The 23,943-nt window shown below is 36.0% G+C and overlaps 1 protein-coding gene across 3 annotated transcripts in view; it reads left to right on the forward strand.

Moving 5' to 3' along the window:
* The first annotated feature begins 8,209 nt into the window (after positions 1-8,209).
* SLC9A9 (solute carrier family 9 member A9) overlaps positions 8,210-23,943 on the forward strand; it is a 208,675-nt gene continuing 192,941 nt past the window's right edge. For 2 of the 3 annotated variants that reach the window (XM_033005452.2, XM_033005454.2), the window contains exons 1-4: positions 8,225-8,543; positions 15,659-15,861; positions 19,839-19,916; positions 20,529-20,605. In XM_033005452.2, the coding sequence (XP_032861343.1) occupies positions 8,369-8,543; positions 15,659-15,861; positions 19,839-19,916; positions 20,529-20,605 (533 nt within the window). In that variant the 5' untranslated portion in view covers positions 8,225-8,368. Of the gene's footprint in view, positions 8,544-15,658; positions 15,862-19,838; positions 19,917-20,528; positions 20,606-23,943 lie in introns of all 3 variants that reach the window. The other variant, XM_033005451.2, reaches the window with a different exon arrangement.

Here is a 23,943-nt window from a genome sequence, read left to right on the forward strand (position 1 = left end):
TCCGAAAGATAATTCAACTCAGTCTTTACTAAAATACAGTCACAGACATCCAGGTTTTGTTACCAGGTTTCGATGTTACTAACTGAATGAAACCATACTCTGCTGCTGTGCTGAAAGTAGGTTCCTTTTGTTATTTATGCACATGGGAGTTTAGGACCAAACTGTGGTCTCACTGAAGTTAATGGCAAAACTCCCACTGACTTCAATTAGAACAGAATTTGGCTCACAGTCTCATTACTGAGCATAACAATTAAAAGAAGCTTTTACAAGCTGTATTGCTGTGTAAAAGGGCATGAACCATGTAGCAGATTTCATTGAACCCATAGCCAACAGTCATTGCTATAGCAACTGAGACTCTAACAAAGGTAGTCACTGTCTCTGTAATCATCAGGTGTCTCTATAGCAACTAGAGTTTCCAGAGAACAAGAGAAAAATATTTGAAAACTGTCAGTTGGAAGAAAAGAGGTCTGTGCATAAGAAGGTTGGAACCAAAAGCAACACAAGGGTAAAACATGGCTCAGAGTAAAGGGAAACGATTGCCCAGAACTTACACAGGCAATGGCAAAGGAAGAGAGAGCACAGGCCAAGGGCTAGACTGGAGAGGAGAGAGGGAGCAGTTCAGGCTTTCCGTTGGGTAAGAGAAGCAATATGGCACTCCAGACAGATATTCCCAAATCTAATTTAGTTACGTTTTGGACGTAATTCTCATAGAAAGATTGGTTACTACAGGAGAGAAGCAGGGTTAAACATTGACTGCAACAGGAGTTTAAATCCACTGAGATTTTCAAAAGCACCTGCCTGCACTTCTTGTGCCTGCATTTCTTTACAAACATAGCCCTATTTCTCTTCAGTGAGGAAGAATGCAACCTGTGTTCTTGAAATGCTGCTGTTGATAGCACAGTGCAATTATGTAGAAACAATGGTTAACTGTTCTTAATGTTTCTTATTTGCAAGTTTTTAAACAGTATTCAAGTGAAAAAAGGAACAGCTGTTGTTTGGATACTGATAAAGATGAAAACAGCATTGCTCATCATACATCTATTTTAGTAAAGTACGGTTTTAGGCTCTCAGGTAGGAAGATAGCAGGATTATCTTCACATAAGAAAGGCCAGCATACATAAACTTAAGCCCCTAACAGAAAATACTTTAATGATATTGGAAGAACCTGTAAAATAATGATTTTGGCCTAATCTGATTCCTACTGACCTCAGGGACATATGAATTTGGGCGAGATGTTTAATTTAATTAGGAGTTATCCAAAATGTTCATATTCACAAACTAAAAATAAGTCAGTTGGACCAGCATGTTTCCTCTGGAAATTAAGTCACATAACTAATTATATATTCCAAACGGGTTCCTATCCAGTAGACTGATGCACTACAATACATTTCTTACATAAGCCAAAACCCATATCTTTAACTCGAAGAATTGACAGAAGAGCCAGAATTGCTGAAAGTCAGTTTCATTTCACGTGTGAAGAGAGCCCTCTAGTGGAATACACTGCCAGGTTCGACTGCAAAAGAGTAATCCATGTCATCGAAGTCAGTTAATTCAGGTATTTTTCACACTGCCCTTAGTAGCTTTTTATTACAACACAGTACAATAGAATATAATTTATAACTGCGATAGAAGTCACCAAATGGCATATTGTTGAACAATGTACCTGAGAAAAACAAAAAGCATTGTAGCAATATACTTTATCAGACAGCTTTTTTTTTTTTTTTTTTAAAGATTTAAATGTCAGCCACAGTCAGGATGTTTGCTGCTGCGGCTTGGCAGCCATGGATTCGGTTGCATTTCTGTATTTGATGTATACTCAACACAATTGAATCAGTGATGTCATATCACTGTCCATAACAAAGGGTAGGGTATTATTAATGCCAACAGCCCAGGAGAGCTCACTGATCTCTAAAGATGCTTCCTCAAAGCACAAGAGCCCCCCAACATGCAGAAAGTCAAGCAAGGATGACAGAAGGCCAATATGGATGAAGAGGGAACACCTGGATGAGCTCAAATGGGAAAAAGAAGCACAAAGAAGGTGGAAGCAACACAGGAGAAATATAGAGGCATAGCCGGAGCACACAGAGAAATGCTTCAACAGTTGGAGTTGAAACTCGCTAGGGATCTAAGGAAAAGGGCTTCTATGAGTACACTGGCAGCAAAAGTGGCTACTGAGAACGTAGACTCACAGCTCAGTGGGACAGAGAAACAAAGGAGATGGAAAAGACAAAGTTATTCAATGAATTCTTTTGCCTTCACACCTCCCAGCCTGCAGCAGAGTCTGTGGGACTAGTGCATTACCTGTTTTATAGGAAACAAAACTTAAACCAGTGGATATGCATCAGTCCATGGCTCCACAAGTTGAACATGAGTCAGCAGTGTGCTACAGTCCTTCCAAAAATGGACTGCCTGAGATAAGAAGCAAATTAACCTCTGTGTGCTGAGATTTCAGTGGATGAACATTACATTTCATAGTGAGCACCCTTCCCCCTTTTAGCTCCCCATAGTATTCTCCCACCAGGAGACTATAATTTAAAAATTTTCTTTATAATTGGCATCTTTAACTTAGTTCTTGCTATCTAGACTGTTTTTCAGTTTATTAAAATATGAAAAAAAAAAAAAAAAAAAAAAAAAGCAAGGCAGCAATTCAAGCTGAAAATTAACATTAAACCCACAGAACTAAACTTGGAACTACCTTCTTCATGATCCTGACATCTAACAATGTGGATTAATTTAAACTGTACAAGCAGGTATTATCAGTTTCTCAGAATTTCGTAAGATGTCATCTTAGTTTTGAACCTATTGGCTGAAACTGTGTAAAACAGAGCAGATCAACTGTACTTCAAAAATTCCTAGAAGCAAATTGTTCTCTCTTTCAGAGATTTAATTTCTCCACAAGTTCTGACTTTTCTGTCTTCTCAGAGGAAGAAATGCACATGAGCATTTTAGCTCTCTCAATTGAAACTGGCCTGCAAAGGTTAGTTTCAGAACAGCTACAGTGTGTTGAGCTGTTTGTTACATCACAGGGTGCACTGAATTCACAGGTGCTGAAATGGGAGAAGAGATTTTTCCTCTGTTGATACAATGCCTGGAGACAATGACATATAAGCAGATATATCAACTCTCTTGGGAGATCAGAAGTCAAATTCCATTCAACACAATGTACATTCATTATAATTATTATTGTATTTTGATTAGGCAGTAAAACAGGCTATGAACCAAGGAGAAAAAAAAAAAAACACGAAACCAAAACCAACCACAAACCAAAACCTACCTTCCCTTCTGGACAGAAAGAATTATTCCAGTAAGCAAAAATTATTTTAAAAGCTATTTTTTGGCTAAGAGTAGGAGCTGTAGTGTACTAGATACATAGATTATGTGGATTTATTTTTGTCACTAGAGACTCTGTGACCCACGTAGCTAGAATATCATCAATACCAAATAAGCAATAGTAAAACCAGAGTCTGACTTCAGGAAAAAAAAAGAGAGGACAAGTTCTAAAGCAACCAGCAAATAAACTGATTTCATAGGAAGGCTCTTCTAAGCAGCAGAACAACAGATTTCAAAATACGTTGAGGCCTGGCAGTTACAAACTGACACTTAGCCCACCACTGTGGGCTTAGTGACCTTAACCCACAGGATTTCATAGGCAGTTGTGTATCAGAACAGGAGCTAGCAAGGCAGATCTTCTTGGCTGGAATGGATTAGAGAAGGATAACCAGTTGTGATCCCACTAATCCTGTTCCAGTCTGTCTGCGGATTTTAGGCAAGCAAGCTGTGGCAGAACATCTGTTATGTGTGCACTGGCAATGTGGTTGATTTCTTAGTTTCAGAGTTGGTTTTGCTTGGTTTTTTATTTACATATATAGATGCACTTGTTTTCAATGTTTATTTTTACTTTTGGCTGTACTTTTCCTATGCTTGCGTAATTGCCAGCATTGATAAAACATTGTCTCTTTGCTTGGAATTCCAACTAATTATAATTAATCACAATTTCTACATTGTGTTCCTTTTCTGGCTTTATATTTTCCAAGACAAGAATCTCTCTACTGATTTACAAGACTCCTCTTGCTTTCTATTCAATCTTGGTAGTTTCTGTGAGAGCAGCCTTCTACATCTGCCAAGCTAAGGGAGAAAAGGATTATTGGTCTGTGAAATTCATAGAGTTGATGAGGTTGAACATAGAAAATAAGCAAGACTTACACCTCCTGTTCATAAAAATGACATGCCAAGGGAGATGAAGCAAATAGTATTTGTAGTAAGAGCATGATATTATGAGAATCACTTGACATACTACCTTCCAACAGAAACTTTAACTTGCTTCGGCTGTGTTTTTGGTCTGTTAAATAATATTCCAAATATATTCCCTGTGAAAACTTTCTTCGTTCACCTAGTAGCCTGTTCTGAAAACCAAACTGTAACTTTATTTTATCCAGTTCCCTTCCTATTTGATTGCAAATATAATGCAGCTGCTGCAAAACATTGTTCTATCTGACCTGCAAACCAACCAAAAGAAAAAAAAAAAAAAGCTTGTGTGTGTTGTTTGGCACAATGGACACACAAGCTGAAAATTTTATTAATGCCAGTTGCAGACAGTGATACAATTATAGAATTAGACAAGTATGCATGGCTCTCTGAAGGATTAATACAATATTTGAGAATGCGAAGAAAAACAATTCTGGATGTCATTTCTGGACTCCTTATAAACAGCAACTATAATGGGTGGCTATGTCTGGAAAGCAGTACCTAAAATAGAAAACTCTGATTACAATGTTTCTCCCGTGTCTAGTGTTGTTCTTCTGTGCATAAAGGAAAGCAATCAAAAAAATCACTTGCCAAACTCAGAGTGTGTGGCTAAACACAACTGTTTAGCCTAGTGTTTAAAGTCATTATCTGCAAGAGGTAAAAACCTGGTTCACTTAATTTCTCCCAACCTTTTTGTGGCTATCACAGATATTCCAATAGTTTAAAAAAAGAGACAGGTTTGGTCTCAGCATCCAAAACTGTGGTTATATATCCTCAAAGGCTGCCTTGAAATATTTAGCTATTTTCTGTAGAGGTGTGGGGTTTTCCTACTAAAAGAATTCACTTCTATGCAACCCAGAATGTGGAAGCAGTTACAGTTATAAAATACAAAATTTATCCCTCATCCGTTACAGCAATAAGCTCTTGAAGTACAAGAATCTTTTTATTATGCCAACATTAAGAAAACATACCCCTCTAACTATCAGTAAAGAGAAGGTTTGGTCTGTGTCTAGATGAATTTGTTAAATCCAAAACATATTCAGTGAGGCTTGAATCAGTGACTTAACTGACTTAAAGTAAGCACATGCTGAAAAGTTTGTAGAGTTGGAAACTTGGTCTTACTTTTCAGATACAGTCTTTTTTGAAGCCCTTATGTTGTTAAGATTCAAACTTCAGAAACTTATAAACTACCAGAAAATTAGATCTTGAAACAAGCCTGTGATTTTTAGTTCAGTAGAAACAAAAGAACAAATAAAACCAGTTAAATGAACATAAACCCCCGAACATTTTCCAGCAAGGGCAAGGTTTTGTGATGTCTGAAGCAAGATTACTAGTGTCTAAATTCTCATTTTTGAGGATAATGATGTTTTTGGAATAAAGCTTTTCCTGACAGAGATGCCTTTTCTTACATAAAAGAAGTCTGAAAATGCCTTCAGCACTTTTCTAAAACAAAACAAAACAAACAAACAACAAACTAACAAAACAAACAAATAAAACAAAACAAAACAAAACAAAAAAAAAACCCACACCATTCTCTCTGGTGACTTTATAGTTTTGTTTTGTTTTGTTTTGTTTTTTTCCATTATTAAAAGAGAGTGCAAATAAAGGGCTGGTCAATAAAGAATTTTAGTTGTTTATGTAATCTAAATTCTTTCCCCTTTGTTCCTAAGCAGTATACCTTTTATTCATATGATCACATACTGTTGGTTTTGTTTTGTTTTTTTGGGTTTTTTTTTTGGTTTAGGTACTTTTTTTTTTTTTTTTTTTATGTAATGTGACCAGCATGCAGATGGATAGGACACAGAGAACAAATAACTCAGAAATCTCCATGATTTCCACCTCCTGTTATGTGTCAATAAATGAAAATGTTTATTATCCAAATCTAATACTAAATCTAAAATTATTTGTTTCCATTTAAGCTCTACTATGGTGCAAATTGCTATAGCATGTGATTATTTATAACCCAATTTTGCAAAAGGGAAAATGCAGCTTTGGGAAATTAACACTGAGGTGTTTCAAATATTTCTTTCTGCAAGTGATCTAGCAGTAAGAGTGAGGAAATCTTTATTGTCTGGGTTCAGGTAAATTCAAATAGAAAAGGGAGTTGAACCTGTTCTCCCAATCTGAGGTGAATAGTATAATCACTGGGATTCTTGGTATAAAATTACCTCCTTTCACTGTTTTGTGCTTCTTTTCCATTATTTTTATTAGAAGTGCCTGTGAATTACCTATTTGTCAAGGGTAGCAAAGAACTCTGGTTTTCATAATAAATAAATCTTTGCTTTTCACTGTGATACATACAGAATGTGGTTATTTTAAAACTATATTTGTTTTGCTTTTGATTATTCCACATTAGAGATGGAAGATCAGTCTCCTAATATTAAGGTCTCTACCATTTCTAAACTGTGAATATGATATCCAAATTAAGTTTTCATTTTTATTTTTCTCCTTTATAAAACTTACAATCTTTGGCTATGTGATTAACATTTTTAAAAGAGTTGCACCAGTTATGTAATGAAACTGCTATACCTAATTCCCTTATACATTATTTTATCATTCAAAATACAGTAGTGAATAATTCTTAAAAAATAGAGATTAACAAAGTTCTATCCTTACTTGAAATTGAGTTTCATGGTTCATTAATTTGGGGAGTATTATCTGTTTTTTTTTGCCAACTTCTAATCTCAAAGAAACTCCATTAATAACCGGTTCAAAAACACAGTTTTGACTTAAATAATCCTGACTATGTTTGCAAATTATCAGGTAAAATTACAAAAAGAAAGAGAAAATAGTGAAACAGTGGAGAGTATAGAGTAAAACCAGTGATAGAGATTAAAAAAAAAAAATACCTAGTAAACAAACAAAAAAAAGCATTAATTAAAAAAGAACTAGAAGGAAACTTTCATACAAAGTAAAAGAAAAAATGAAAATCTGTAAAATGGGATGAATTTGGTTTACACAGTGGACAGGATTGATTGTTTACCAAGCAAAAATTACTTTAAAACATTGTAGATTGAAATGACAGTGCCTCATTCAGAACATTCATACTAGTATTAGTTGTAGCCCTGAAATTACTGAGTGTGGATATATAGGTATTTCTGGTTTATTCACCTTTGACAAATACCTGATTTGGATTGGATTCTGTACAGATTAGTTTGTTCCAAAATGTTTTTAAAAAAATAAATTTTATGAGGTTGTGACAAAAAATGAGAAAATTGTCCTTTTTTAATGAGAAGTAGAATCAGGGTTTTTTTCTGATGAGAATTTATTTGGAATTCTCCTGTATAATACATGTATTGCAGCCTTGGGCTCAGACAGAAAAGCTTCCATGAGTAATAACTATAAATAGTAAGACAATTTCTACTCTTTCCTGGCTTGAGTAATGTAAATGAAAACACGTAAATAACAGAAATGATGGAAAATAAATTCCACTGCAATTTATTCAGTTTGATAGGGTTTAAGTGCTTTTCATTCTAGGTAATTGGACCCTTGCTTTTACAGACATCTCTCAGTCTTCCTGCAGGATCAATATAAGTTCAAAGCCTAAATCTTTAAATCCTTATTCATTGTTTTGTTTTCTTCTTCTGTCTTATGTTAGAATAAAGGTGGCACTTTACTATGGTAAGTCACATTTAAGAGTGGACAAAAGGACAGATATTTAAACTTCCAAAATGTAGTGAAGGTTAATATGCCGTTCTTTTAACTTCATTTTTTCCATCTTAAACTATCCAGACTAAATATTATTTTTAGGATTCTGATTATGTTGTAAACTACAGGAAGAAACATTATGAACACAGGCCAAGCTTTACAACAGAATTTTAGAAATTGACAGAGGCTGAGTCCTGGAGGTGAGCTGTGCATCTGCAGCAGGAGCAGGCACAGGCCAGTGATGCAACTGCAACATTAAAAATGAGACAGGGCAGCTTTAAGAGAGAAACAGGAAGCTGTAACTAGAATCCAGCTGAATTCTGAACTGGGGCACTTTACTATGAGGCTGCAAATGAAACAGATGTGCTTGCTGTAAATTTCTTTAGTAGCTGGATTTTTTGTACCGAAGGTGGTAACACTTTCCTTCCTGTGATTTTTTTTTTATTTCGCAAATATTTTCCATAAGGAGAATGAAATGGAGAAGTTGAAGCAATACGTATCAGTGAAAGATGAAGATCAGTTTTATCATCAGGGAGCTGTGGAGTTGCTAGTCTTTAACTTTCTGCTCATTCTTACAATATTAACAATTTGGTTGTTTAAAAACCATCGATTCCGCTTTCTGCATGAAACTGGAGGAGCTATGCTGTATGGTGAGTATAAATTCAAGTGCCAGCTTAACATGGTACTAGTTGCATATTTATGATCAGGCACTTGAGATCAAGTGCTGAAAAAGCTCAGAAAATGTGCTGAATGAAATGTCATCAGCTCCATAACTGCACAGTAAAATAATAACGTAACAGCATCTCATGAAGTATCTAGAGGCTGACTTGATAAGAGAGCAACAACCATCATGGGCTGGTTATCCTCACGATGTGCACGTTATATTCTTCTATGGGCAGACAGCCACTGCGTAACACTATGGAAGTTAGGAAGTTTACTGATTTCAGAGAATGAAATGCCCTCAGTGGAAGGGATTATTTGGTTTGCCTATTTTCTATGCTTGTTTTATATAACATGCAGAGGTGTTAGACTAAGGAGCCTTGTGGATACAGCCATGTTTAATGTCTGTTAAAGTTTAAATGATCTTAAGATTTTTCTTTTGCCTTTTTTTCCTATGCCTTTGAAAAACACACTATGAAGAATGCCTCTCTCAAGTCTTCTCTGAATGCTGTCATTGTACTGTAATTTCGGTTTGCCTGTCTAGTGCTAATCTTCTTTTATGAAGTTTTGCAATATTGTATATCACTACCATGTAGAACATTCTGCATTGTCAACTGATAAGAAGTAGTCGCTAATTTAATGGTATACATTTATATATATAGTGATTTCTCTTACACTTTTTTCACTTCGAGTGAAGTGTGTGACTGCCATTTGTGTTACCATAAAACACATATAAGAGGGTAACACTGTCAAAATGCAAGATGTAAATCAACAGCTCAGTCATTACATATCTAAATTCCAGCCTGTTTTTACTCAGACTCATTCTGTGCACATCACATAGTCTAGCGGCCTAATGCCCGAAACTGATTTTGTTAAAATAGCACATTATGGAGAATATTCGTTTATCATGGCACACCACATGCAAAAAACTATGGAGGTTCAACTGCAAGCCAGCAACAGAAAAGTCACCTGACCCTTACATTGAAATGAAAGCTTCACTTGCTCTTTCTATATCAAGCATTTTAAGATTATCTCAGTTCTATAGGAGGACTGCAGCTGAAGATCAGTCTTCCTTGTATCCCTTTCAAACTATTTAATTAGTTAGATTAACTGTATGAAATTTCAAGAACACAGGCTATTTCATTTTCTTGGCTCACTTACTATCTTCACAAGCAATTTGATACTTTGCAGGAAAGCAAGTAAACAAGAAACTCTTGTATTAAGCCAGTCACTGAGCCCCTAACACCTGGGTCTGGGGGATGTCTTAATTCTTATCTGCTTTGCATTTATTTTACATTGTGAAAAACTATTTATTTGATAATATGCACTTTTTCTAATCTTGAAATCTGTTGCACATAAAAAACACACTTCAACTGAATCAGTTGAGACTGAAATACACATCACACAATACTTAGTTAAATGCAATGATTTTCATTGTCAGACATTACCTAGATTGCTGTTTAACAGTTTTATGGGCTACAAGCTACATAGCATCTCTGAAAATACACTTGTTTATTGCATTTCTATTAGCATCTCTCAAAAGGAAAACCATGAAACACTGTGCAATATATCATGATCAACTTGTAAATTACAACGTTTTTCAAATTACATGGGAGACTTATGTAGTATCTTCCTTTACACTATTATGCCATTTCCCAAGTGCAGCTGACGACATTTCTAGAAAATTTAGACAAAAGCCTATCAAAATAGAAACAAAATATGGAGGAATGCAACATTACACAAAATAAATCAGTATTTAATTAGAGTTTTATCTGTATTTTGGTTCTGTTTTGCTGCCTGCCCAGAACATAATCTGCACATCATGAGGATAACCAGCTCATGATATTCTTTTGATCAGTTAAGAGATTAGTGCCCCAGCAGGAGAGAGCTTTTGAATTATTAAAGCATTCATGAACAAAGGAAACATTCCTCATGATTGTAAACAAACTATCTATTTAGTCTTCCATTATTTATGGCAACCTTCAAACAGGGAAAAAAAGCTTATTTGTAGGATCCAAAAAGCTGACCTTTTTATCCTTAGAAATTTTGGATATGGGTTTAGGTATCTGTAGCATTGTGGAATAACAATAATGAAAAGAAAGTGGAATTTCAGAGGTCATGCTAGAGGTGTAAGATCAACAGGCAGCAACTTCAGGAGAAAGTCTTCACTACACCAAGCACTGACAGTGAGCTAAGTCATGCCCTCACTTATTTTCTGCCTTCATTATCAGAACAATTCTGGTTTATACCTGTTATGTAAAAAACAAAAGTCTTTGCCCTAAAGTTTGCTTGACTCCAGCCCATTGAGCTATTTGCTAAATATGTGAGTAGTAGCATAAGAAACTGATAATTTTGCTTCAAGTGATAGAAGAATATGACCACTTATTTGCAGACTGTGTCCCATAGTACAATAGATGGGTCTGTATTTTTTATCAAGACAGTGTGCCATCAGGGGTATGGCAGTGGAAGGGATAGAGAAAGGAAAATTGAGGAAAACCAGAGGGGGGAGAAAAAAAAAAAAAAAGACAAAAGTACAAAAACAGGAAGAAGTTTTGCAGTTACTTCAAAGTGCTGAACAGCCACAAATTGAACAACTAGGAACAGCCTGATAGTTCTATTTAAAGTACAGAAAAAAAAAAAAAAAAAAAAAGGGTTGTTTTGGGGAAGGAAAATGTAGGAAATGTAGAAGAATGCAGTTTTAGGCTGAATAGTTCCAGCTAAAAAAAGGGTCATATTTGAAAAGTGTCCATTTAGAAGCTTTAAAAACTGAGATGTATTATTTTTTTTTAGCAAAGTATTGGTTCAATAACAAATATACGTATATTCAATTTAAAAACCTTTCTGGAGTTACAAAGAAAAACCAAAGCATTTAGCATGCTTGGAAGTGAGGCCCAATCAGAGCTCTTGATTCAGTTTTGATGGAGGTGGCTAATGATTAGGCAATAGGATTCTTACACCTCCTAAATCCATTGTGCCTCTTGTGTGAATTAACTGTAGTTTCTTTCTGGTTTTGTGTTCTGAGTACCCCTTATTCTCAAAGGCAGCAATGTTTGTAACAAGTCCCAGAAAGAGGAATCACTAACCCTCAATAAAATAGAGTACTTCATTGTCTTCCTGACTACAGCATTCATAATGAATAGAGATTGTCAAGATTCAGAGGAAAGCATGGGAAAATCATGATCGAGACAGAAAATGACATTTTGTAGTGGATAGGTGAAGAGAGGAATAGCATTCTTGAGGCAAACAAAGAAATTTGGAAGAAATTCTAAAATATTTGGGAAAATCAAGTAGTGGCTAAAACTGCATCCCTGACTGTCACTATTAAGGGAGACATTTAACAGATGACTGTAAAATCCTGGGGAAAGCACAGCCCTGTTTAGCTCAGGAGTTTGGCATGAGAGATTTGAGATATCCCTTCCAATGCTGTCATCTATGATTAAGGATTTTATCCTGCTTTGACTGAAGAAGCTGGAAAACCTGCATTGCATTCAGTTGAGTCATGACTGAGCTCTAGTTAGAGTGAGATTTTGCTGCAAGATCTTACTTCAAAGTGCAATTGAGACTTTTAAAAAGAGATCAGTTACATTAGTTACACCCTTTTCTGTTTCAATCCTGCGTTCAAATAAATGTGTTTAAAACATTAATTAAATGTAGACTTGGTACTAGTTTTGAAGGAAAATGTTTTAAATAAGGGGAAGTTGAACTGAAAACATCTGTAATTTGATTTGAACTTCAAGAATACAAGATAGGTGTTCTACTTTGTGCTAGTAAACTCAAGCTTAGCCTTTCGTAAGAGTTTGCATTTACAATTACCTACATCCTTAACTGATGTAATACTATTTGAAACTATTTAATTCATGCTAACTAGTACCTTAATATAATACCCACTTGTGATGTCAGGTAACAGATGCAGCATCATTCCTGACTAATCTTCAGGGAGTTTCAACTGCTGAATTTCTAGACTTACATGGCAAAGTCAGGCTTTCTGTGCGTGCCACTATGAAATCAGAACTATTTGTACAGAAGGTATATTTTTACATACCAAAGTCCTTAGAACTTTGTGAGAAAATTTTCATGTTTAATTTTTCTGCCACAAAACACTGATTGCAAAGAAATTAGAAATTATTAGTCTTTTTTCATAGTAGATACATCCAACTGATAATTCCCAAGTGTTATTTTGTTTTATTTTTTTTCTTTAAATGAACTATAAAGAACGTTTTAGAAGATACATTACAAAAGCATAATTTTAGTTGGAAGGGAGAGTAGTGGAAAGGAGAGTACATTATTCACCTATTTAAAAATGTATTATTTATATTAGAATATGATCTGGGCTCCTGAATTCTATTATGAAAGAAATGTTATGTAATGATTTAAAGCACAAAGTGCATTCCATAAATGATACACCTACTAAAATATTAAATACACTCTGCTCAGATTTTTAATTCACTGGGGGTTTTATATAGAGTCTTTGGCACATTTATTATTACTGAAGGAAGAATACAATCCCATCATTTATATTTAGTCTTGCAGTATATTGTAGTGATAGCAACTGTCTTTGAACCTTCCACAGAGCATTTGAGAACATTCTGAATCAACCCATCATTATGGATCCCATCCACATTTTGTTCAAATTTAATACATTACAGAATTTCCTTCAGAGCTACATGGACCTCAAAGCCCCATTGATGCCCTAAGAATACTGATCATTAGAATCTTCTCTAATGTAATTTCTCAAATATGTGTATGCTGTTGGATACTTTCACAACTTCCTTCTTTCATTATCATTTCATTATTTGTGTGCCTCTGTACATTACCAAGGTCTGGACTCCATCAGAGGCTAAGATCTAAAGCTGGTAGAAGAAAAGCCAAAAGGCAAAATTCAACTCCAGTTGTAAATCTCAGTCAGTGTTGATCTTTATTTCTCCACAGCTACTGTGATAGTATTTTTAAAATACTCTTTTTCAGCAAATGGATTTATTTATACTCAAGAGCTGTCTTGCAGGACTAGGATCTACAATATTTCCATTTGTTTCCATTCCAGAAAATTCCTACAAAGGCAGTTTGAGACTACAGATGAAGATAACATATCTTCCCAGAATACAGAATAAGAACAGTGCTCTACTCCTAGTCCTAACTTGACACTACCGTTTGAAGCAATTTGCCCTTGATCAATTCAGTGTAATTGCATTACTCTAATTGAGAACATTCGTTTTCATTTTTAAAGCAATTAAACAGAATTTGGTTCAGAGTGTATGCTGTATTAACCAATATAACACACATACTAGGAGTCTCAGAATGTTGTGGGACACAGTAGTCCACCCGGCTATACAACAGATATCACATAAAGGCAATGTCAGCCAGTCTCCACTGATCTGCCTTGAGCAGTTCCATGTTGCCATTATGAAAGTTATTACATGTACTAGCCATGTAAACAGTTAAAGTTCAAAGGCTAAAAAACAAATCAGAAGAAAAACTCTGAATAGGAAGATTTAAACTCTTACTTTTAAAATAATTTTCATGCTCTCAGTTAAAAATAGTGCTATTTCCTTAAAGTCTTGTCTTCTGTTTGCAGCAAGACTGTTACTTGTACAAATAAGCATGTTGCCCATTGTTGCCAGTAGGACAGAAACAAGGCTAGTAGAAAAAAAGATTACTGTCCTACATAATTTTGGAAGACACAGTGTGAGGGTCTAGGTAAAACTATCCAGAAAAGACAGGTTAATATGAAGATGCTGTAAATGAACAGGTAAAAGTTAGAGACCACGAGATGCAGCAAGACCAGAAGTTGAGCAAGCACAGAAGAATCATGTCTGAGAATGATAATGAGGGACATACAGGGAAATTTGGTAAGCAGACAGAATGCAGAAGGAAAGAAAAGGGAAATTAAAGAGGAGACGGTGGGATGGGTGAACAGGTTGTAATGGCACATTCCTCTAATCAAACACTTCTTTCTCCTGACTATTGAAAACCTATTCTATCTTGTGACCTGATACTGATTCTAGCGAGCTGTGATGATGAACATTCCTGTTCTTGAATAGATTTTTTCTGCCAGTGTCCTTGCACAAGCATTGGTGGATGTCTGCAAAATATTTCTGTTACCTGAGCTGGTTAAGTCTATGTAATACCTAATAACAGAAGTGCAACAGAGACTATAGTTTAAAACATTGAATGATAGGAACAAAAATAGTGAAGGAAAAACTAGAAGTTTTATATTCCAGAGAATAAGAAGGAAACATCAAGTCTTGTCTAAGCCATCAAAGGAAGTTGAATTTTTAATCTATTTGAAAATGAATTTGAAAATGAAACATGTAGTTCTTCTAGAGAAAATCAAATAAAAATAAGATGAAAACACTGACTGTTTTAACTAATTAATGGTGTCCTGGGTTCTGACTCATGATTTTGGACATCTGGGGCTGACTACTGTACAAGTCATATTTCATAATGCAGTGCTTGCTTCCCTTTTCCCATACATGCTTTCCCCTAAAATTTCGAGGAATTCTGTCTTTTACTACTGCTAGATGATTATCTGATTTGTTGAACAAATACTGTATAATTTAAGATAGTGGCCTTGGGATTTTCTGCTGCTTATTCATATCCTCTACCGTTTAAAAAAACCAACCTTACAAAACGATAGATACAAAACAAGCATAAACACATATGCATACTAAACAAGCAAGACAGCTGTTACTCTGTTGTAGCATCAGTGCAGGAAGCTACAAACTTGCCTTACATGTATGCTAGAAATCTGCAGTTCAGAGTGTCTCTGTTACAGGAAAATGTGACAATAACAAAGCCATCATATTTATCTCTCCATCCATTTATGATCACTTTTATCACCATGGCATCTGATTACTGGCTAAAACTTAAACCTTAACATCATATTTTTCAGATGCTTATCAGCAATTTCCTGTAATTTTATTTCTCTCTTATCTTTCATAACTATATCTAGATGTTTACTAACACTGAAAAGGTGGTGTTCTACCTTTAATAGAGTTAATTTTTCTCCAAATCAGTAACTGTGTAGCATCAGAGATTTAAAAGTACCTGAATCTCTCTGGTTTTGTTTTCGTTTGGTTTTGGTTTTTTTTTTTTTTTCACTCTCCAGGCCTTGTAATGGGATTAATTATACGATATGCAACAAAAGCATCAGATGTTGAAAGTGGAACTGTTTATGAATGTGAAAAGCTGAAAACTGGGCCATCCACTCTACTTATTAATGTAACTAACCAGGTCTATGAATATCAATACAAAAGAGAAATCAGCCACCACAATGTCAATGATCGCCAGGGCAATGCAATGCTTCAAAAGGTAACACCTATCTTATTTTTGTTCTAAACTATGTGAGATATTTCTTTTCTTTACACCCTTGAGAGTAGAATACAAGTTTCAAACTAAAATGTGACAGATAGAGAGAGAGGCTATTCTGTATTTAGGGTGAGAAGGGTGAGGAAGCAGACCACAAAAGGAAATAAGGTGCAGCCATCATTTAGCATACAGCTGGCTGTATGTTTGCAGAATGCTTGCACCTTTTAGGTGACAGTCCCAGCTCCTGCAGACACTGACTTCACTTGCAGACACAGCTGTTACCTTTGATTTGTTGCCACCAGAACCTTGTAAAACCCACTGATATCTTTAGTTGTCCTCTGTCTTAAAAGTGATTTGCTCTGGCAGCATAATTCAAGGGAGGTTTACCTCCCATATACAACAGAGGTAACTACAAACTCTAAACATTTTACAAAATATAAACTTGTAAATATGTAAGCTTCCATAGATAAGTAGGTTTTTTCATAACACTTAAATGCATTCCAGCATTCTCATACATTCATTCACTACTGCAGTGGTCCTCAGCAGGGATTTCACTGGCTATCCCCAAGCTTCAGGAGACAGCATTGTGGCAATTCAGGCTGGATGCGAAAAGGGAAGTGTGAGAGGAAGTTTACAGTGTCTTTGTTTTCCAGTATATAACAAAATATTTTACTTTTGTTAGTATATTCTTTCCCCGCCCTTGCAATATTTACTTCTTTTAATGTTCACTTTCTTAAAAAATGTCAACAATTTAAACAACTCATGAGTGCAGAGAGACTTTTTAAAACCTGGATTTTATGCTGAGACATCACATATTTACATGAAGCTTCTAAGGTGTTTTTTTACAATAACGCAATATATTATTTTGCTTTTTTCCAAGCGTTATTACCTAGCACAGTAATACATGTTCCTGGGTATTACAGTGGTTATTATAAAAACTTTTAAGTTATGCTTAGAATGTACACTGGGGAACTCAGCAGCATTAGGATTTAACCATCTGCTCAGATTCCTTGCTGATACAGCACCATTGTGTGCCTGTCTGTTGTTACTGCCAAACTCTTGCAATTCTCCAAAAGAACTAGACTACCAAGGACTATTAGAGCTGTGGTGGGTGGAGACAGGAAAATACTGTGGCAGACTAGTCAGATTTTGCTGACTCTTCATCCTTTTTCCTGCTAGTTGGTGCAAGAGGTTTGTCTTAGTCAAAGTATGTGTTTAGTTTCCCGGGCATATGTACTAATCCATTACATTTGAACACGTTCATCAAACCTGTTTTACTGAGGCTGACTTGTGTTATGAGGAAGGAGGAACACTAACTCGCACAGAAGTTTTCGTTGCCCTTATGCAGGATTTCCCAATCTTCTTTCCATAGTCTCATTTTGCTGGAAGATTCTTAAAAGTCTCACCTGTGATTTGTGTGTTTCTCTGTGTTACTAGAGAAGCCTCACCTGCCAGGATTTTCACTCCTTTTTCCTTTAAAATTATCTGGCAAATGCCTTCTTAGAAAGAAAATTAAAAATGAAACAGGGAGGAATTCAACAGTATTGAGGAGACAGTAACAATGCCAGGCAGCCTTCCTGACTGGCAAAAGCACTAACATAAAAACCAGAAAACATGATCGCACCATGCTCTGTTTTTTGTACCACTGTAATTCCCTTTTGACCTCAGTATGAGTTTACTAAGTGTGTTTATCAGAAAGAATAGGCTGTACCATGACTTATAAATGTGTATTCTTTAGAGCACAGTTTTGAATAACAAAACATGGAGTCAGTATTTCTAATGCATATGGCAAAAGTATTTTAACATATTTGCTGGATTTATTCCAAAATTAGCTGTTAGTTCATAAGTGAAGAAAATCCTTTTTTTATCATGTTTTCAATGAAGGTACCACCATAACTAACATTGCTGGCACATTATTTGCCAGCTAGTTTTTTTTAAACTTTATAATTCAAAGGAAGCAGCATAGAAAAAAAGGCTGAGCTCTCACTTCCTGTTTGTCAAATCAAGCTATCAGTAAGAAGACAGAAGTAATTCTGTAGGCAGGTCTTACTCTTTTGAAGCTAAATAATTAATCTAAAATATTATAACTTTAAAATATCACTTTATCTGAACAAAGGAGCTGTAAGCCTTTGCATTAATTACATCCTGTCTCTTTTAAAAGTATTGGTATAATACAGCCCGCTGACAGAACAGTAAACAGTACACATGCTTATTAAAATACCTTTTTCTCCAGCAATGCTGTGGTTTGAAACAGGATTCTGTTTTATTGAAGGCTATTTGTAATGAATTGCAGTGACTGAACAGTGTCCTTGGTCTCTCTCTGTGCCTGAAGTTGAAGGCAAATATGAAGTGTACTGACAACAGCTGGAAGAAGAACCTTTGGCCTTGCCTAACATTATCCTCATTCCAGCATTACTTGAAAAATTTTAATGGGTATTTTACAAACTGTTACTGGCTGTTGCAGAAACAAAGTTGTATGTTTCATATGAACACGGCTTACATTACACAGGCATTTGAGCATAACAAACTGCGTAACAGAGAACGAAGTGGTGTGCACTGCTGTGCCAGCCAGTGGCTCGGAACAGGAACCACGAAGAGACTAACCCCACAGCACACCTTCAGTTCTGAAAGCAAGTAGCACCTTAACTAGCAGAATGGCTGAATCTAGTCATTGGCTTATTGAGGATGTAAGGAAATTTGTTTGCCTATAAAACAGATACAAGGTATATAGGCAATAGAATAGCATCAGTGCCTCTCAGATTTCATAACACAGTGATATGTTGCATCTTCAGTAACACGGGGATAGATAACTGTCACCAGAAACAAATTACAGTTTCATTGCTGTGACTATTATTTACAATGTCAGCACATAGAGAAATAGAAAAAATAGCAAAGAACTTAGGATGTTATTGGTAAATTAGTTGAGCTGCTAATAATTAAAGCCATCACAAAAACCTCAAATCAAAATCTGGAAGAAAAGACCTATGCCATTTGTGAATTTCATGACTGTGTAGACAGACCTTTTACCAAAAAGGACAATTTGTGCTTTGTTAAACTTACATTTTTTTAGGAAGTAGAAATAGTAAGTTACTGTGCAGAACTTGTCTTGTTGCATTCAGGCCAAAAATGATTGACTGGATTTGGCCGATTTTATTTTATGAGATGTGCTACAATGATTCCAGAGAAGCATCCAGCACATTTACTGAAAATCTTTAGGACAACAGAAACCTATGCTGGCAGGTTAGAAGAAGTGATTACACAATTATAGTTTAATGAGTTATGTCGCATCTGAGCTACATTGCCTGCATTCCTGAGCTACAGGAATGTTCCTTGCCTGCTGAAAACGTGGGGTCAAATATATTTTTGATCACTTTTAGGTTAACTCAAGTGAAGTAATGAAGATGGTAAAAGTGTGCACAGTTTTCATGTGCAGTAGTTCAAGAAGCACATATTAGCTGACAGCCAGTGGTTCATTAAGCAACATTAGCAAGCTCTGTCTGTGCCTACACTGATATGCTTCAAAGCAAACATTACATTGGTTTTGGTAGTGTAGGCCTTTTCTTTTATCACCATTCTATATGTGGAGAATTGAGGCACAACATTGATGATGATGTGCCTTTCCTGCAACTAAATAGGAAGTCCATGTCTGAACCAGGAATTAAGCCATGGGACTGCCAAATTGGATGTCTGGTAGTGCAGTACTATCAGAAGTAACACTGCTTGTATGTGTTCCCTGTAAAATAGTGCATGACTGATTTCCTTCTTTAAGTAATACTTTCCATGTAGTATTCTACATATATAAGCAGTGAGGAACTGCACATTAGTTCTTGTAAGAAAACAACTCTGAATAACATTCTGGGCTGCAGACATTGAAGCTGATCCTGAGATTAATCCAGATAGGAAGTTATAATTAAAACCTATGCTATCAAATAAAATGCCACTTTATTTGTCCTTACCCTCTCTTTTATCCTTTCTGGCAGATGACATTTGATCCTTCCATCTTCTTCAATATTTTGTTGCCACCCATTATATTTCATGCTGGATATAGTTTAAAGAAGGTATGTATCTCTTTCTTGTATTACAAAAGTGACTGAATGTGATTGCTACTTTGTAGATCCAACAGGCCAGTGACAGAGAAAAGAGTCAGTTAACATTTATATTGCATGGGAGGAACTTAACAGCAATGGAAGAAAATGAAAAGTGCATGGACCTCATTCTGCTCTCTTTCCACATCTGTGCAAAGATTTCATTGTGCCACTTATAATACTTGGGCATTCCTGTTTTCAGAAGAGACCACTTGAATCTGGTGACACTGCAAGTAGGCAGCAGCCTATCTGTGGTTTATGTACTGCATGATCAGGACTTTGTTCAAGGGATGGGGTTATGATTCTGTTTGCATCAGACGCTTTCAATATGAACTTCTATTATGATCCTGAAACATTTGGCTGGACACATAAAAGAGGGAATTTTGATAGCATTCCACCAGGCAAAAAAATAACCATCTAAAATTGTATTTTCTAAAATAATTGATGTAGCCTATATTGTTTCATCTTATATTTGAGATATGGGTTGTAACAAACAGCACTTCTAGATGCAGTGTTTCAACTTGGTGTGAATGTGCTTTTGTTGACTGTATTACAAAGGAATTTTTTTCAAACTTTCCTCCCCAGAGACATTTTTTTCGTAACTTAGGATCAATTTTAACCTATGCCTTTTTGGGAACTGCCATCTCCTGCATTGTCATAGGGTAAGTGAATACCTTCTGCTATTATTGCTGAAGTTGTTATTAGTGCCCTGTATTTTTTTCAATTAAAAACTCAACTGTAAAAAGAACTGTGGACCCTGCGTGGTCAATATACTTCACAACTTCTGTAATAGATAAAGTATTTCCTTATCACAGAATGCCAATATGGAAAAGACAAAACACTTGGATAGTAAGAACTGTCCAGGGAATTCAGGATGTCCTTCATTTCTGCTCTGTGACTGATGTAAGCATGGGCTGGTTTCTACAGCCCTGTAGCTTTAACCATCTGTCTTGAGAAACAGAACCATTCTCTTGATTGAAATTCCATGCTTCTAACCAGAATTCCTTCTAGAGGACAGCAGATCTCTAACAGAAAAGGAAGGACTTTAAATCTCAAAAGGGGGAGGAACAGATACCTAGTGGCATACATGTAAAATAACTGGAGTAGTTTCAAAGGCTGAGTGAAACTTTTTATTTGAAGATCACACAAAAATCCTCAGTCTGGAACTATGTGTGAATTTAGCCTGGATATGACTAAATGGCTTCTGCAGAAAAAGAAGAAGGGAAAAAAGCAGAGAGGCAGAAAATGCTGTTTTATTTCTGTACCTCTTTAGCAAAAAAGTTTCTAAATTTGTTTCAAAATTTGCCTAATTAAAGAAAAGATGTTTCTAGTCAGAAATTGATTATATATTTCCAGGCTGGCATGTTGTAAAAACTCCATTTGTCTGTTTGGTTAGCTCATTCAAAATTAAACAAACCATTTGAAAATCCTTTTGCATCTTAAAAGTGCACGTTTCACAATATTTATGAATACCACAAAGACACTTCAGCTCTCAGGTTCTCAGAAAATTCCCGATAAGGTGAAAACAAATGACCAGAGCTGGATTCTGCAGTGAGTGGGTATCTGTGCCTGCACAGAGCCTTACTGAGAAAAGCAATGCCCTATTCAGAGTTTAACCTTAGCATCTCTTGGCATCCCATGACATTTCTGTGCTACGAAGTGGTGCAGAGAGCTGAGCTGAGTCTGTGTGGTCTGTGGAGGTGATGGAGCAGTGCTGCATGTAAATGAGTAAGTCTTGCTGAGAGGCCTTGATCTTACTGGGATTGTGTAGAGTCAAAATGGGGAAAGACTCATGGAACTTTCTGGTGAGTAAGTCTTGCTGAGAGGCCTTGATCTTACTGGGATTGTGTAGAGTCAAAATGGGGAAAGACTCATGGAACTTTCTGGTATTCAAGCTTTAGACTAGGAAGCATACTGCATCTTACAGGATTTACTTGAGGTCCTGGGCCGTAGAACTCTGAAATGTACCGTTTACATCTCTGCATGAAATAGAAAGATTTATGGAAAGACTTCGGCTTTTGTGAGGATGCTTGAATTTGAAACTGGTCAAAATTCTTTACCTATGAACAGCACTTTCAAATTATAGAAGCAGTTGATTTTTTTATTTCTGTCTTTTCTCTTTCTTTATAATGGACGTTTATGAAAAATATATGTGCTACTTCAAGGTATAAGCTCCTTGCTGGTATTATTTTGATACGGAAGTTTCTCCTTTAATGTAATTTTGATAATAGTGAAGCACTTGATGACCGATAGCTTAGAGTTCAATAACTTTAAAACTGTTTTTTATGAGTATGTCATCACATCTATCTTGATATCCTAGATTCCTAATAATCAAGTAGCTTAGTAACCATAACGTACCTGAGGCACTGTGGGTATTAAATGTTCTGCAAGCTATGGTCACTCCAAATATCAGGAAATTTTAGACTCCACGATGAAAAGCAACATTCAGAGTATGATTACCTTCTGTGCTATGCATGTAACCTCTATATATGGCTGTTTCCTCTTCGTGTGAGACAAACTGCTGAACAGCTATGAGCTAAGGAGAAAGGATACCTTTGATTTCAGACACAAACTCATAAGTCCAGGAGACAGTTTGCCATGTGTCTCTCTTACTGGAGAGGAAAAGCTTAATCTTGCTTTTCTTTCTGAAAATTTGCTTTCCCTGAGAAATGGCACCTCATCCTCTCACCTCTCCTATTACTTCTTCTTCTCTAGAGAAGGATGTGATGCAGAAAGCTCTGGATCTTTGGGATCCTTCTGTTTTTGTGGGAACAGACATGGAGTTTTAATGACCCAGAACATACAGGATTCCACAAAATCACATAATTAAACAAGCAGAACAATTTCCTGCCTGCTTGCTTGATGTCCCTATATTTAAACCTCTCTATTAATTTATGTTAATTTCTTTGTGAGGTTCTACAGCTTGTGAGCTCCAAAAGCACTTATCCACATGAAACAGAAACATCAGTATCACATCACTGTCACTTAGGGGATGAATGCCTGCTCATAGATCCATGAAGGTCACAGCTTGGACAGCTACACCATTCATATTTTTCCCCATCTTTGTTGGCAATAATATAGACCTCCATATGACCCTAGCCCTTGGAGTTGTTTCTTTTCATGCCCATTTATATGGCCAATAGCACGCCTAATGTGGGAATTATAAATTCAGTAAAAAAATCTACATCCTGATAACAGTTTGAGCTGAATGGTAGAACATTACAGTGATTCTGGATCTCATTAGGACTCTTCCTGTGCTTCCTTTCACTTGTCTTAGCCACTGAATATTTCTGTCCTGTAAACCAATCACTAATAGCTCTGTGAGGCTGCAGAAAAGCAGTAGGGCTGTCCAGCCCAGTGATGCTCTTAAACATACATTTGGTTTATGAGCTCTGACATGTGTCATTGCCCTTTGTAAATGGAAAATGCCAGAGCAACTTTGACAAGCTTGTTAAAAGTAACATAATATATTGCGTTTAGCCTGAATTCCAAATACTAGCATTCCTGTATCCATGTTATTTTATCTAAAACAGAATAAATGCAGATAGAATCTACTACAGAAAGTTCCTACTAGCAACAATTCCTACTAGCAGTTCAAAGTTGAAGCCCATAGTCAGGGATAAAGATCCAGAGGAAACCCTAAGGTAGAGGAGTAAGCACAGAGCAGCACTGGACCTTCTACTGTGTTCCATACAAACTTACAACCCTCACTGAAATCATTGCAGAGAAGGCAGTATTCAGAGTAGGGCTTAGGTGAAGCATGTCTGCATAATGTACACATCAGGATAAGAATGAGAATGAGTGCATGAAGAAAGATGATATAAAAACTTTACTGAAGGGAAGTAGAAATAAGTCCTAAAAGAGAAACCTGTCCTATGAGAGAAGGGATGAAGAGCTATAGTTGTTATAAAAGAAAGGACAGAACCCTGAGGTACTTCTAGATTGTATTGCTATAGACAAGTACTTTGTGCATAGGCATGATTAAACATGTCCTTACTTT

This window comes from Tyto alba, unplaced genomic scaffold (assembly GCF_018691265.1).
Source record: "Tyto alba isolate M040663 unplaced genomic scaffold, T.alba_DEE_v4.0 Super-Scaffold_10, whole genome shotgun sequence".
Lineage (NCBI taxonomy): Eukaryota > Metazoa > Chordata > Aves > Strigiformes > Tytonidae > Tyto > Tyto alba.